Here is a 16266-nt window from a genome sequence, read left to right as displayed (position 1 = left end):
GGCAGAGCAGCGGCCGCTGAGTGAGACGCACACTGAGAAACCAGCCTCCAGCAGGCCTGACGCCTCGCATCCCTCCGCGGCCTCTAACGCTGCTGGCCGCTCTCCCGGGCCCCCTCCTGCCTCTCTGGCTGCACCTTCTGTCTCCTCTGCCCTCTTCTCTGGTTGTCGTCATGATGGGCCTGGGAGCCCTCCCCACCCAGTCTTTTTAAAGCCATCTATCCAGGAGGCTTCAAATCCCCACCTGGATGAGCCCAGATCTGTGCCCTGGCCACACCTCCTGAGCCCTCATTCTAGAGATCGCCATTGGGCCCTCCATCTGGAAAACCCAAGGACACCTCAAACTAAACCTGTCTTAAATCCATATCTCCCCCTAGCCTCTGCTCCTGGGTCCCCACTGGGTGGCACCTCCTGCGCTCTCGGCCCTCGACAGGAAGGACAGGTGGGACCTCACCTATGGGGCTGGCAGAGGAGGCCACTGGCACATGGGCACCGGTCCAAAGCTCCATCAGGCTCCAGCTCCCAGGTGATGAGGTCCAGAAGCCGGCTGGCAGGGTCATGGCAGAGTTCACCCTCCACGGGCAGGGGTGTGCACACAGGAAACAACAGACCTAGAACCGGCCGAGAGTCACCTCTGCGTGCCCAGCACCAGGCAGGCAGGCACCAAGAGAAGGATCAGAGAAATGGGGTGCGGCCTCCCACCTTCCACTGTGAACCCCAAAGTAGAGGTTAGGATTGAAGACATGCAATGGTAGGAAACAAGAATACCAGCATGGGCTCGGAAGGGAACAAACTGAGAAGGCTTGAGCAGTTAGGACTGCCTGGAAGAGACGGGCTGGTTCTGGGTTTTGAGGCCAGAGGTCTGAAGAAATTAAGACTAGAAAAGGGCACTGAAGTATTTTTGGACAGGTAGGAATTACTGTAACAAAATACATATATGTGTGTTCAAAGAAAAACAATCTGAAAGGATATAGATAAGACTTATCTGTACCTTCTAGTCTTCCTACATTGAAAATATATTTGTATAATTAAAATATGAGAAGTATATGTGTGTGTGTGTATAAAGAAACAGAAAAACAGGAAAAAAGGGGGGTGGGTACACAACCAACAAAGGCCTGAGGCTGGGCTGGTGAGAAAGGGAGGCAATGAGATTCCCGAAAGACCCGAGGAGTGAATGGAGAGAAAAGGAGGTCAAGCAAGCTGGACCCAGCTAAGGCCTTGGAAGGCCAACTGAAGGGTCTAGTTGAAGTGAAAGGACAGGAGCAACCACTGCTCCCAGAGGAATGCTACCAGCAAGCCATGTCCCTGAGGAAAAGCGCTGGGGCAGCGGGCACCACTGGACTGGGGCAGTGGAGGGGCTGGGGAGTGCTGAGCCAGCCTCACCTGGGGGGGCAGTGGAAAAGGGGCCCACTGGCAAGAAAGTGGGCAGGCCTGGGGATGAGGAGTAGGGTGAGGGTCTGCCCTCATCCACACATCTGGGGGTGTCCCTCCCTCAGGCTCATGCATCCTGAAAGAATTAAGTTTCTAGGCATCACAGCCCCCCACCCTAAAAAACAGACAGGGACACAGAGAGCTGGCCTTTGGCCCCAGGCAGAGGTCGTGAGGCTTAGACGCATACCAATGAGTACTAGGGACCCTGCCCAGGAGGGGGTCCCTAAAAAGGTGTGATGGCGTGGGCAGGGTCCCAGGAGGCCCAGTGTGTTGGCACGTGGGACGGGGCTTGCCCAGCACCCAAGGGGGAGCCCACGCACCTCTCTGGAAGGCACAGCACAGCCCCGGCTGGCAGTCCCTCTGGTTGTCACAGATGGTCCCGTTGCCGCCTGCAGTGGGAGTTTTGCTGCAGCGACCCCACACACACAGCTGGTCTCCACAGCACTCGCTGTCTCGGGTGCAGAGCTGCAGGAGGAGGGAAGATACACGATCCAGCTGCTCACAGACCTGGGGGAGCCCAGCCTGTCCCTACACCTGATCCTGGAGATAGCACAGTTCAGTGAACCCACATCCTCCTCCCATTACAGACAGGAGGAAACCAAGCTCCTCAGTCTGCAGGCCTTGTAGGGATGCCAAGGGGATGGAGACGAGGGCTGGGCAGGTGGAGGGAAGCATGGCATCTGCAGGAGTCCTGCGCAGCTCGAGATTTCACAGAGGACAGTCGCATCGTCTCGGCTCCCCCACAGACCTGGACCTCGCCTCCTGTTATCAGGTAGGAAGATGGCTTCTGGCCCACAGACACAGGCAGCAGCGTGAATCTGACTGCCTGACTAAACGAAGGCCCAAGCCTGGGCAGCCCCGTGGATGGGCGGGCCCTGGGTGCCTCGGCCCTGGAGTCACAGAGGGTGTGGCACCCAGCAGCCGCCCAAGCACAGGTAGGGCCAGGTGGGGCAGCAAGAAGCCCTCGACTTCCTAAACGTGTCATGAGGGAGGGAGGGAGTGTTAGTTGCTCAGCGGTGTCTGACTCTTTGGGACCCTGTGGACTGTAGTTCACCAGGCTCCTCCATCTATGGGATTCTCCAGGCAAGAATACTAGAGTGGGTTGCCATGCCCTCCTCCAGGGGATCCTCCCAACTGAACCCACGTCTCCTGTGTCTCCTGCATTGGCAGGTGGGTTCTTTACCACTAGCGCCACCTGGGAAGCCCTATCAGGCCGTGTGATTGCCTTAATAACAGAAAGGACAAGAAAGCCTATATATGGCCGGGTCCAAAGCATCTGTTGGGCAAAGGGAAAGTCTCTCTTCCCTGGCTTCCTGCTTCTTGGTGGAACCTCCAGCTGGAGTATGCTCTGGCTTCTTTGTGGGCCCCCTTCTACCCTCTCAGAGCAGACTGGGAGGAAGATGTGGGGGTGGGTTGACCCTTCCCTGCCCAAGGGCTGCCCTGCTGTTGCTGGCTGGGACGGGTCTTCCCCAGGGAAGGGACGAGGTGGGGCCTCCTCCTCAGCCCTCTCCCCCTATCTCTGGTATCTATGAGGCAGGCGATGGGCCCAGAGATCACTAGGTGGGCAGGGTGGCAGCATGTCTGCAGACGGCTTCCTGATCACCCCAGGAGTCAGCCCCACCGGGCACTATGGACTAGCTCTTTCAAGTGTGGACGTGCTGGGGCCCTTTAGGAGGCTTTCGGGAAGCCCAGCTGCGAACCATGGGCTGCTGGCCTCCTCCCACAGGTGCCCTTGCCTGGGCTCCCATGGCTCAGGTGCTGCTGCCCCAGGGTCTCTGGGTACACTCACTGTCTGCTGGTCCCGGCACAGCTGGCAGGAGTACTCGAAGCTGGAAAACTGGCAGTACCTGCTGGGCCCGCAGTCCTCGTCAATGATGCACTCCTAGGCGGGGAGGAGGGAGCAGCTTCGTCAGTGACAGGCAGAACAGCTGACCCATGCGCCCTGGAAGGCCCACTTTATCCCAGTCTCAGCCCACGGGAATGGCCTCCAGGCTGGCAGGGCCCTCATACACCCAGCACGCCCAGGCCACTGCCCTGCAGGGTGCCGCACCCGGCACACACAGTGGAGTCTGTGTACAGCCCTCCCCCTCACATACCCGCGGCGGGAGCACGGAGACTCTGGGCCATTCTTCAAGGCAGAGCAGATGGATTTAATAAGAAGAACTAATGAGCTCCAGGCTCAGGCGGCTGCACAGGAGGGGCTGGGGTCCAGGCCCAACAGACCCCGGCTGACGGTGAGGGAAAGGGCTGCAGAGGCTGTGCAGCGGGGTGGCTGCAGCGGGCCCTCCTGGGGGTCCTGGTCTGGGGTCCAGGGCTGCCTGGCAAGGAGCTGCCACAGTGTTGAAGGAGAAGGGTATGTCTGGCACCCAGCCCTCCAGTCCAGGTGCCTTCTCAAGGCTGCCAGCCCTGCTCAGCAGGAGAGAGAGTGAAGAAAGGGAGAGAAGGCATCTCTCCACCCCGAGGCCCAGAAGAAGGAGGAGGCCACGGGAGAGGCCGCTGTGGCCCAGCCAGTCACCCGTCACCACAGGAGCATGGCTGCTTTAGCTCCAGACCTGCTGTCAGGCTCAGGCCTGGGGACTGGCAGCTTCTGAGGGAAAGAAGGGCAGAGGAGGTGAAAGGCCTCGTATCAACCACTGACAACCACTCATGGTGCCAGCCCCGTGGGCTCCGTGTCCCACCTCCCTTCATGACTCCACCACCAGGCAGCAGGGAGGGGTTACTTGCCCCACGCTGCCAAGCTGGAAACTGAGGCTTGGAGGGCAAGGGGCCCCCAGGACAGTACTCAGGGCAGGGGCTCCCCTCCACCACCAGCCCTTGGCTGAGGGGGCTTAGGGCTCCCAATGTAGCCGTCTGAGGCCCACGGAGAGAAAGGCTCCTGAGGCATGTGTTCGGGGGCCTCAGCAAACCTTATGGAAGGGTCAAGGGGAGGGAGGGAGGGACCTGCCTTCTCCTTCTGCCTGGGCATGTGCCATGCTGAAAGCAAGCATGGTGCCAGACCCAGAGAGGCCCAGACGAGCAGGCCCTGGCCTGAGTGCTCTTGAGCTGAGGTACCCAGGGCTAATGGGTGTGGACAAGAGACTATGAACAGGGTCTTCTAAGGACTCCCCCAGGGCGAGAGCATGAGTGCAGGACTAGGGATCAGCAGGGCAGCTATGGCCAGGCAGCCCAGGGAATGAAGCTCTGTTCCTGGGACTGACCGGTGTGTCCCCTGGTCAGCACTGCAGGGCTGAGAAGAAGGGCACTCAGTTCAGAGCAACTGTAGGTTTGGCTCCTGCACAGGACAGCTGTAGCCCTGGCCTGGCACTCACCCCCAGCCTGGCACACCCCAGAGCACAGGTCATGCTTCTGTTCACCAAGCAAGGCTCGCCCAGCAGAGAGGACCATCAGTCCCACTGGACGCCATCTCCCCGCAGCCGCTCTGAAGGATGGCGAGCAGGAGGCCAGCCTGGGGACATGGTGCAAGTCACCCACATGTCCCAGGCTCTGCGCTCACCAGGGGCTCCAGGAGGGACCAGGGCTCTGACACCTCTGAATAAGTGCAAAGTGATTGGAATCTCTTCTGTCACTTCTCAAAAATAAAAACTGTCCAAGTGTAACCGAGCAGGACCCTCCGGGGCCTCCCAGGGACAGACCCCAATCCCCTGTCCTCTGTTTGCCTCTTGTTGGTAGGAAAACTTCAGCCTCTTCAGGCCTTCCCTGAGTTCCAAAGAACACATTTAATCAGAGAGGTGAGAAAATGCAGAGCCACAGGAAAACACTCAAGCAAGACAAACTAATAATAGTTTAGCCATTAAACAAAGTTTAGGACCTTTAGCTCCTCCTCCAGGACTACAGACAATACTCAGAGCCATAGCCTTCAGCTGTTTGACAGACACTAAAACCCCCACCAGGTGGAAGAAGTCACCTGCATGCTGACCACAAACACACCCCAGAAGAGCTGGGACCAGAAGCTTGATGATGACGACTCCTGATCACGTTGCCACCAACTCAGAAGACTGTCCACGAGCTGATCAAACACAGGCACAACTCTCTCCCTCTTCTTGTCTTGAAAAGCACTCTGCTGTGCTCTACAGCAGGTTCTTATTAGTTCTCTATTTTATACATGCTGCTGCTAAGTCGCTTCAGTTGTGTCCGACTCTGTGCGACCCCACAGACGGAAGCCCACCAGGCTCCCCCATCCCCGGGATAGTAATGTATATTTGCCAATCCCCAACTAATAAGAATCTGCTGCAGAGCGCAGTCAACTCCACTCAGTACTCTGGAGTGGCCTATATGGGAAACTAATTTAAAAAAAGAGTGGCCGAATGTAAACATATAACAGATTCACTTTGCTCTACCCCTGAAACTAACACAACATCACAAATCAACTATACTCCAATAAAAACTAAAAGCAAAAACCCTTCTCTGGGAGAAGGGAGTTCAGGTCTTTTGTGCTCTAGCCACGGGTACCCCCTGCTTGGCCTTACAACAAACGCTGCACTTTCCTCCACCACAACCTGGTGTCAGCAGATTGGCTCTACTGCATGTGGGCAAGCGGGCCCAAGAGTGGTTCAGTAACAGAAAGAGAGCACACTGCCCATCACCTGCTGCTGCTGCTGCTGCTGCTGCTGCATCGCTTCAGTCGTGTCCGACTCTGTGCGACCCCAGAGACGGCAGCCCACCAGGCTCCCCCGTCCCTGGGATTCTCCAGGCAAGAACACTGGAATGGGTTGCCATTTCCTTCTCCAATGCATGGAAGGGAAAAGTGAAAAAAGTGAAGTCTCTCAGTCATGTCCGACTCTTAGTGACCCCATGGACTGCAGTATGACCTAAACCTGCTCTTCTCTGTGTCTCCCCAGAGTCCCACTCATCCTGGCCCAGCAGCCCACGCCTCCACCTCCCACCCACGGCTCCGCCCATGGCGTCCATCGCCACGGCAAGTGCAGCAGCTCAGCAGGCAGGGTCTGCCTTTCAGAAGGGGTCACCCTTGCCCCTGGCTCCCAGCACAGCAACCCGAAAAGGTCAGCAGGCCACCACTGCTGTTCTTACCAGGGAGAAAACTGAATCTCGGAGACGGTGGAAGAGCCTCCTGAATCAGGGGCTGAGCTGGGGACAGGGCTCTCAGTCTGTGTGACCCCAGAGCCCATAAGTAAAGCACTCAGCCCCCGTGCCTTCCTGGACACAGACTCAGCTCAGCCAGTTCAACTAGAAGCATCTGACATATTTTCCAAAACAGAATAGCAAGAACTTGGTGTGGGAGGGAGGGAGAGAAAAGCAGGGGGCCCACACGCAGCAAGGCTATTCTCTGAACCGGGCTACATTTTGAAGCACTGACGCAATCGTGAATATGAGAAGGCCCTTGCCCTCAAAGATTTATCATTTATGATTGAATGATAAAGAAGGGTAAGAACAGACAACTTACTACCAGAGAAGCTAGTTTGTTTTTCTCACACAGAAAAGATATTTGACCTCACCAATAACCAAGAAGACACAACTTAAAAGAGCAGGGTACCATGCTTTCACTTAGAGCAGAAACAAAAAGTCCGATCCTATTTGCAGAAGGCAGGATACTGGCCCCCCCTGCACAATGTCCACACCCTCCTCCCTGGGAGCTGTGGACATGTCATGTTACATGGCCAGGGCATAAAGTCACGGGTGGAATGAAGCATGCTAATCAGCTGACCTGATGTAAGGAAAGAAGCCCAGGTTATGCCGGGGAATCCAGCGTAATGGTATGGGGCTTTCTGCATGGCAAGGAGCAGAAGAGTCAGTGTCAGAACAAAGCCATGTGCAAAGACCCCACCCACCCAGTCATCCAGACCTCACTTGCACTGTATATGGATGTGCCATGGGCCACGGATCATTCTCTCTCTACAGCTTCCAGAAGGACCACAGCCCAGCCAACACTTTGATTTCGGTCCAGCCTTGGACTTCTGACTTACAGAACCATAAGATAATAAATTCCTGCTGTTTTTAAACCAATAAATATATGATAGCTTATGATAGTGGATATGATAGCAAGGAGCTCAAACCAGACAATGTTAAAGGAAATCATGAATATTCACTGGAAGGACTGATGCTGAAGCTCCAATACTTTGGTCACCTGATGTGAAGAGTCAACTCATTGGAAAGACTCTGATTCTGAGAAAGACTGAAGGCAGGAGGAGAAGGGGATGACAGAGGACGAGATGGTTGGATGGCACCACTGACTTAGTGGACATGAGTTTGAGCAAACTCCAGGAGATGGGGAAGGACAGGCAAGCCTGTAGTCCATGGGGCTGCAAAGAGTCGGACATGACTGAGCGACTGAACAACAACAAATATACAATAAGTTGTGATGGAAGCAATAGGAAACTAGTATAATATCCAGTGTGGGTAGGGATTTGAGAAACTGAGCATGGCCAGATGGTAATTTGTGGGTTATTAAAATTTAAGTAGATATGCTTTGCAGGCAAATTCATCAGCATCTATCAAAAATGTAAATGCATACAGACCCTTTGAGCGGGTATGTCCACTCAGGTGGCTATCCTCAGAAACACTCATCCATCAATATGTGCAATATCCGAGTACAGGGATGTTTCAGGCTACACTGGCATAATATTCGCAATCCAGAAATAATGGAAATGCTCGAGAAGAGGGGACTGATTAAATTATTGTACAGCCATTTCAAGGGAAAATGGCACCAGGCAGGCACTAAAACGGATGAGGTAGTTGTTTGCACTGTGATGTTTACAGCCCATCAGTAAATAAAACAAGCAAGTGGGAGAAGCATGTAATCCCACTTTTGTAAAGCAGAATAACAATGTGTAGGACACGTGTCTGGACCCAGCACGTGGGGGCACCCGGTGGATGTATATCAAGTGGATGGAACCACTCGTCCATTACCGGAGCAATCCAGCCTACAAAATGCTGACTGTTAGCAATGATTTGGGAACCGAAGCAAGAAAATATGCATGTTCCATTAATTTGATTTCTCATTCTCCAATAATCCTATATGGAATTTTCACTATATACTTTATCTTCCAGATCTTTAATTAAAAAGATAATGTGCTGGGAATTTCCTGGTGGTAGAGTGGTTAGGACTTGGTGCTTTCAATCCCTTGCAGCATGGCAGAAAAAAAAAAAACAACAACAAATCAATGAGCTAAGACCCTTTCCTGTTCACAGCTCTCCATCAAGAAAAGACCAGGTTCATCCTCAGGAATATCTTCCTTTCCCTGAACTGACTCCTAATGCAGAACAAAGCAATCCCTGCAAAGCCACAGCAAAGCAATTGATTTTTTTTTTTTCTACGTATGGAAAATTTTTCAGCACGGAACTTTGCCAAACACTTCTGAAAAATCCAAATACACTAAAGAGATGGTTTCCTTTGCTGACATGTTTCTGCTACCTCCAGGGGCTCTGGCAGGTTATCTCAGCATGACTGCCCCCCAAGAAAGCTCAGTGCTCTGTTAATGGTCTGCCAGCTCGCTTGTTTCCAGCAGCCTCTAGAGATGCTCTTTGAGAACCGTGATCATACGGGAAACCTTGGAACTTCAAACTGTGAAGAACCCCTGAAGGCCACAAGAGCAGAAACAGAATTCTGATTTTGCCACTTCATAGCTGTGACCTATCTCACAGCGCTGTGGTGCTGAGTTTGTGCTCTGTTAATGTAGCCATAGCAACAAAAGACAGGGCATCCTAACCCCATGTAGTCATAGCAACAGAAGACTGGGGATCCTAATCCCCCCAGTCCCTGATTTCCCCAGGGATCCCCCTTGCCAGGGGACTCACTGTCAGCAGAAAGGCAGGTCTAAACAACAGGGGCTGATGCCTCCACCAACAACTCCCTATCTTGACCCCTCCCAGCACTTGGGCATTTCACACCTAATCTGACCAGTCTCTATCCACAGAGTGTCACCAAGAGTAGGCAGCTGCCTGGACCACTTGTAGCAGTGAAGTGTCTCCAGCAGAGTGGCCTCTTTTTCGGGCTCTCCATATGGTAAGGCTGTAAGCTGGGGTCTCTCCTGAGGACCCCTTAGTGGTAGGGGGCAGAGTCCCACCTTCCTTGGTGTTAGAGACCTGGGAACAGGTCAGGTCCCCCTGCCTTAAATAGAATTGAGCTGGATGGGAGGGGAAGACATGGATTGGTGCTCCCAGAGTCAGGCCTGATGTTGAGACATCCAGGATTTCATTATTTTTAATAATTCTAGCTTCTTTCACCAGTGCTCAATGGCTATGTTCATATTTGAGCAGAGGTTTTAAAGGTGTCTCAGTACTCAGCTGGACATAGCATGGCTGAAGAGGTGAGTTCTGAAATGATAGGCCTGTGAGTGGGGAGACAGGCTTGGCTGGGACCTAAGAGGTGGTGGATGTTCTGGGTTCAGGGTACCTCTCAGGTCACTGGGTCTGCAAGAGAGGCTCCATGCTACACCCACGAGGTGAAATTAAAGATGCAGAATGGAGGGTCATTCGTGTACCGCAGAGCAGGTGGGATGAGGTGCTGGGCCAAGAGGACAAGCTGAGCCCACACCAGCTGCCCACAGCATCCGAGCACCAGCCCCAGGCACCGTGGAGCCATTACTGCCTCCACCCTGCACCACTTCTCCTGAATCCCCCCAGTGTGGGCCTTAGAATCCAGGCTTCCCAGACGTGGAAACTGAGATTTAAGGTGAAGAATCTGCCCAGGGTCACCCAACCTAGACATGCCGTTGTGAGTCCAGGCCAGTGGGTCTGACCCTAAAGACAGGATCTTTCTGTCTCCTCCTGGGAGGATCACCCTTCTTCTCTCCCTGGACCAGTCTCCTGACCCTCAGTCCCGGCTTAGCAGACCCGGCCTGGGACAAGGCCTGGGCCCCACACATCGCCAGAGACAGGAGGCAGGAACTCAGGGCCAAGGCCACAGGTGTCTGGGCCTCACGCGTCACAGAACCAGCTTCTTCGGCGGCTCCTCTGGTCCTGGCCACTCCCTGTCTGTCCCCGTTCCTCTCTCCCATCCTGGTGGGGAAGCCTGACAAACAGCCCAGAGGCCTGCCGTCAGGCCGGATGCCACTTGGGGGATCGGGGCTTTGTTGCTCTGAGGACAGAGCTATATTTAGAAGGCTCTGGCCAGAGGCCTACACAGCACTCAGCTCAGATGCCGGCGGGGAGGCGGGGGGGCCGGGAACATGCTGGAGATTTGGCAGGATGCTGGGCCGGGAAATGGCCCTCAGGCTTCAACACTATCATGAAATAGTGGAAAATGGCGGAGGAGCCATCCTGCGTCTTTGAATTTCCATTTCGGAGTTTACCCAGGGGAGGCAAAGGAGGAAAACAGCACAGGAACCCTGCGAGGCTCTCCTCGGCTTCTATGTAGGCGAACGAAGGGGGCACAGCATCTCTGACCCTCCTGCCCCGCACTCCGCTTCTCATGCTGGCCAGGGCATGCTGCCCGCAGTCCCCAAGAATCCAGACTCTCCTGCATCAGGAGGCCTGAAGGAGGAGGCCCGTGGGGACCCTGCAGTGGCTGTCCACAGCCTCCTCTCAAGCCTAGGGCTCTGAGAAGCAGCCCATCTTCAGGGGAACAAGCCAGGCCCATGAAATGAGGGCCCAGGGGACCTGCACCAGCTGAAACTCAGGCCCTCGGAGCGTCTCCCACTGCAGCAGGGAATGTTCAGAGAGCACCTGCTGTGTGTCAGCACCTGCTGGGGCTTCCATGGTGCTCTCTGTCCCCACAGCCCCATGAGGTCACTTCAAGTCCCCCAGCATGTGCCTGGAGAAGTGGAGCTGTCCTTCAGTTGGAAATACATAGATAAACTGAAGGCCAGACTCCACTTCGCAGGTAACGAAACTGAGGCTCAGAGCCCAAAGTCATCAATATAACTGGAAACTAAGATTTAAACTCAAATCCATCAGACCTCCAAGCTGAGACTCGCTCCTTCCATCGCACCCTGTTGCCTCTAAATGCACAGGTATGGATTGAATTATGCTCCCCCCAAATTCACACGTTGAAGTCCTGATCCCGAGTATCTGGACTTGGGATACTGCCTGTCCTGTCAGTAAACAAAGGATGCTTCAGCCGTCAAGCCATCTCACGACAGCAGCCCCGGAACTGTGAGCCCTGAGGGAACTCAGGATGGAGACAAACCAAAGGGGCTGCCCAGTGCCAAGCCCTCAGCCTCACCCCCAGCTGTGCTCCCCGAGGGAACTCAGGATGGAGAAAGCAGGACGTTAGCTGCAGGTAGCTGAGGTGCACATCAAAGGAATGACCCACACTCTTTCATCTTCTCATACACAGAAAAGCACTAAATTCCTTAACATGAGATGTCTGGCTTCCTTTAATTAATAGTCATTTTTTGATGTTCTGACTACCTGGTCTTTGTTACAAAAACTCCTATGCACCCTGGGTCCCCCCACTCCACCCTTGCCTCTTCAGAACAATCCCTCAGGGTCCCATCTCCCAAGCTTGACGTCCTCAGAATGCCCACAGAATGACATGAAACTCTTACCCTGCAGGTTGTGCTGTTTTTCAGCAGACATGTCTCAGAATGTGACTGTATTTAGAATCAGGGCCAGTGCAGATATAATTACTTAAGATGAGGTGACTAGGGTGGGCCCTAGTCCAATATACCCAGTGTCTTAATGAATGGGGGAAATTCGGGCACAGAGATAGACACTGGAGGAAGGAAGACACTGTGAAAAATGGAGAGAAGATGGCCATCGACAAACTGCTCCCTCCCAGCCCTCAGAGCACCCTCCTCGGCCCAAACCTCGACTTCGGGCCTCCAGCCTCCTGAGCTGGGAGACCACACACTTCTGTTGAGTCATCTGGTCACCCAGCTTGTGGTTCTTTATTCTGGCAGCTCTAAGAATCTGACACCCACAGCCCCCAACAAGCCTGTGGCCAAATCTCCTCTCTTCCAGTCCTTCCAAACACGTCCAGCCTCTGTTGGTGAGCTTATAATCTCCCTGGACGAGGAGACAGAGGGGATGGGGTCGGGGGAGAGACTGCTTGTTCTGAAGGATTTTGACCCCAGCAACCAGAATAAGGTCTCCTGGCTGAACCCCCATCAGCCAGGAAGTCCTGGCTGGTTTGGATGGATGCTCTTCTGCTGGCCTTGGGTGTGGGGTGCTGATGCCAAGCCCTGAATGCTCCTGGGATGCGAACACAGTACAGTCTGAGATAAACGAATGTCCCCTCCAGCCACAGGGCTGTTCTCTGACCCCCAGCCCTCCTGAGCAGAGAGACAGGCCCACAGAGAAAAGCAGACCATGGGCACAAACTGTCCTGTTGTGCCCAGGATGGGGGTGCTTCTCAGGACGTAGGCCCTGCGTTGCTGACACTGAGAAAGCCCTGGGCACCCCGGGAGCGCACCCCTAGATCTCTCTCTCCTGTCGCTGCACTCACCACACTGCTGGTTACTCTGTGTCCTCCAGCCCCTCAAGGCCACGTGGCACCTGTGTACCTGGGGCAGCATGAGGGGGGAGATGCAGGCTTTGGGGCCCCAGTCTGGATTTGAATATGGGTCCACTTACAAGCTGGGTGATCTTGGGCAAATTACTAAGCCTCTGTTTCCTTAACTGGACAATGGAAAACCTCAAGAGGTTGCTGGACAGATGAAAAGAGATAAAACGGGCATGCGCTTGGAAAAGACTCAACCCTCCGGGCTCAGCTCTGTTTGCAAAGCTTAACTCATTGCAGGAGCTGAAAAGGTGACCATGGGAAAGCGAGCTTTGAGCTTAAGTTTGGGCCAGGGGATCTCATTCTACAGTGAATACCTTCCTACTGAAAAGATCGAGGATGTCAGATGCAGCCAGGGCGCTCAACCCATCACCACGAGACAACCTTCTGCTTCACCCTGGAGGAGCCCTTGGCTATGGAGGAGATACAGGTGAGGAGGACAGGTGTACAAAACTACAAGGGGGCCAGGGATACAACTGGGCATGCAAGGGGCTGGGAAATACGTGATTCAATTTCACCCTGGGTGCTAGGCACTGTCTTCCAAAGTAAGCAAGAGAAGCTCAATTTTACAGATGAGGAAACCAAGGCAGTGAAGTCCCTTGCAGAGGTCATGGGTAAGAAGTGGTAGGGAGGACCACTCAAGTCCAGGAGTTCCACCGACTCCAACCCAGTGCTCTAGGGAAATAACAGCAGGCCCCAGGGGCCCAGGCAGAGAGGCAGGAGGGAGACGTGTGGGGCAGGAGGCCTCCAGGGGAGGCGGGGAGCCGCCAGCTCTACCTCCAAGGGAAGGCAGAGTCCCCAAGTCTGCGCCCCTGGTGCAAGTGCCTGTAGCGTGAGAAGTGACGCTGAGAGCGTGCAGGAGGCAGTCTCTCCCTCATTCTACAGGGTTTCCCGGCTCCTCAGCATCCTTCTGTGACCGGGGCCAACTGCAGGAGCCTGTAAGACTCCTGTGCCATTTGTCTCCAGCACAGCGGGGCCCCTAGCCTCTCCTGGATGCTGCCTTGGAGACTTTTAGCCAGCTCAGGGCAGGCAGGGGCCACAGACCTCACCCAGGGCTCTGGCCTGGCCCACAACACAGAGACCGCCCTGCCAAAAAACACGGGGCCAGAGCCAGGAGCCAACACCAGCTGTCATTATCCTAAGCCCCGGCATCTGCAAAGGCCTTGGGGCTCCTGGCGCTGCTCTGCCAACCTCTCTTCCCCAACCACACAGCCCGTGAAAGAGGAAAACGTGGCCCCAGTGGGCTGGCAGGCCAGGTGCTGAGAGCCACACGCTGAGGCCCTCCATACCCGTGTCAGGACCCGTGAGGACCTCCTCTCCCCCTGCCCCACTGCCCCCACCCTGGGCCCTCGGGAGATCTTCACACTCACAGGTCTTCAGGATGGAGAGCAGGTATTCCAGACTGCAGCCGGGACAGGCCACTGAGTTGGCCAGGCCCACACTCCGGGAACTACCCAACACATTCTTTCAGCCTGAGCCACGTTTCCTCTGGAGAACTGGCAACCATATCTAATTCCGAAAAAGCTTCTAATTCACCTGAGTTGTGTTTAACCAATGGAGTGCTGTCAACCACCACGGTTAGAAGCAGTCAACTGAGCCCCTCACCCTCTCCCTATCCATGTTTCTGAGGCTTTGAGTTTGCATGGCCTGAAAAAATAAAAAAACAGACTCTGAATCAGGCCTGACTTTCACCCAAGGCACACGGGACACAGTTAGTGCAGAAGAAACCTGCGGCCCGACTCATCAGAAGCCTACTCATAATTGTTCTGAAAGCTGCTCCAGCAGACGGACCTGGAGAAGGCTGAGGTTGGACTAATTCAATCAATGTCAAATCGGAGGAGACGGGCGGCCCTCCAGGCCCGGGGAGCAGCCAGACTGCATCTGTGATGGTGACATGATAACTAAGTGTGACAAGGGCAGAGGTGGGTAAAAACAGGTGTGTTCCCCTGTGACCTGAGACAGGGCCCAGAGTCCCTGCCCGGGGAGGCCTCTGCCCTGCCTGCACCAGGCAGACCTAGAAAGGTGGACCGCCCCCTCGGCTGAAATTTCCACTCACCCGGCAACCCTCAGATAACCCACCCAGCTCCCCAAGACCCTGACACCAGATGGGAGGACCCTGATGGGTCCTAAACATTCCTGCCACCGGAAAGAGATGCTCCTCACCCCTGCAAACTAAAAACTACACATCAGTGAGGTCCAACCTCAGTTAGCAAGAGGGCCAAGGATGTCCAGTGTCTGGATCTGCAGGGCTCAAGGATCATGGACTCTGGATTATTCACCCAGGCTGTGAGTTCCCACGAGAAGGTCTCTCTGAGGATACTCTACCTTGTAACTCACAGTCTTTCCACCTTCCCTGCCAACCGCGACCCGAGTCCAATCTCTGCATGGCACACAGTTCCCAACCTGCTTTCCAGTCCAGGTTCCTTACCTCCTCAAGGCCCAGCTTTGATCCCTGCTTCTTGAATGCCCTCACCTCCCCACTCTGCCAATTCACCTTCAAGAAGCAGCAGTGTGTCCTCCCCAGAGACCTTCCTGACCCTTCCCAGTGGGTAGTGAGGGCCTGTCTCCTGGGTGCCCCCGGCTCCAGCATCTACCCCAGTGAAAGCTGGGTGGAAAGAGGATGATGTTCAGGTTCCAAAGACCAGCAGGCATTTATAAGACTTGCTGAGCCTGACAGTGGAAAAGCCAAGATTCAAGACTCAAGCTGGGGGTGGAGGGTTGGTTCTAGTGTCTGTAAATGGCTTTTCTCTCTGAGGGATGAGCCTGTCCAGCATCAGCCCAGGTGACCGGTGGCTGGCTGGTCTTTGGTGTCTCTAGGCAACCCAAGGTGGGTCCTCATGACTCAATTTCCAAAGCTCTCTTAGACCTTTCACTTGAGTCACCAGCCTTGTCTCACCAGAGCACTTCCAGCATCTTTGGACTGTTTCTTGAAATAGGTAGTTGGAACAACAGAAAGGGCAGTCCCCTCAACCATCCTGTCTACCCTCGAAGAGCACCCAGGCTCACTTCTAACGGATCGGGTGAGGTGATGCTGTGTGACTTTCAGGGTTAGGTCACAGGCAATACGGCCTTTTCTTGGCTTGCTCCCTCTTCAGATGCTTGCCCTCTGAACCAAGGCTCTATGCTGGGGGGATGCCCTGGCTATGTACATGGAGAAGCTGCAGCACCATGAATGTCCCAGGCAAGAGCCAGAAGCATACATGTGAAGAGCATCTTGAAGATTCCAGCCTTAGCCACTAAGTCATCTGGCTTCAAGTCAGAGCTCTCAGACTATGGAACAGACATGAACCATCTCACTGTACCTGTCCAAATTCCTAGCCCCTAATCCACAAGCATTCCACAGGCATGGCTGGTTGACACCACTGAGGCTAGGGTAACAGATCACCCGAGCAACCCTCTTGGGGGAGAAGATGGGCCCTCCTAGCCAGAGGGATCTGGGT

At 54.6% G+C, this 16266-nt stretch overlaps 1 protein-coding gene across 1 annotated transcript in view; it reads right to left on the bottom strand.

Annotated features, from left to right (window-relative positions):
• DKK3 (dickkopf WNT signaling pathway inhibitor 3) overlaps nucleotides 1-16266 on the bottom strand; it is a 51147-nt gene that overhangs the window by 1899 nt on the left and 32982 nt on the right. Inside the window, exons 5-7 of the mRNA XM_052652691.1 lie at nucleotides 3218-3310; nucleotides 1749-1893; nucleotides 452-608 (exon numbers count right to left, since the gene is read on the bottom strand). Coding sequence (XP_052508651.1) covers nucleotides 452-608; nucleotides 1749-1893; nucleotides 3218-3310 — 395 coding nt within the window. The remainder of the gene's footprint in view (nucleotides 1-451; nucleotides 609-1748; nucleotides 1894-3217; nucleotides 3311-16266) is intronic.

This window comes from Budorcas taxicolor, chromosome 15 (assembly GCF_023091745.1).
Source record: "Budorcas taxicolor isolate Tak-1 chromosome 15, Takin1.1, whole genome shotgun sequence".
Classification (NCBI taxonomy): Eukaryota; Metazoa; Chordata; class Mammalia; order Artiodactyla; family Bovidae; genus Budorcas; species Budorcas taxicolor.
This window is presented reverse-complemented; position numbering and strand designations above follow the sequence as displayed.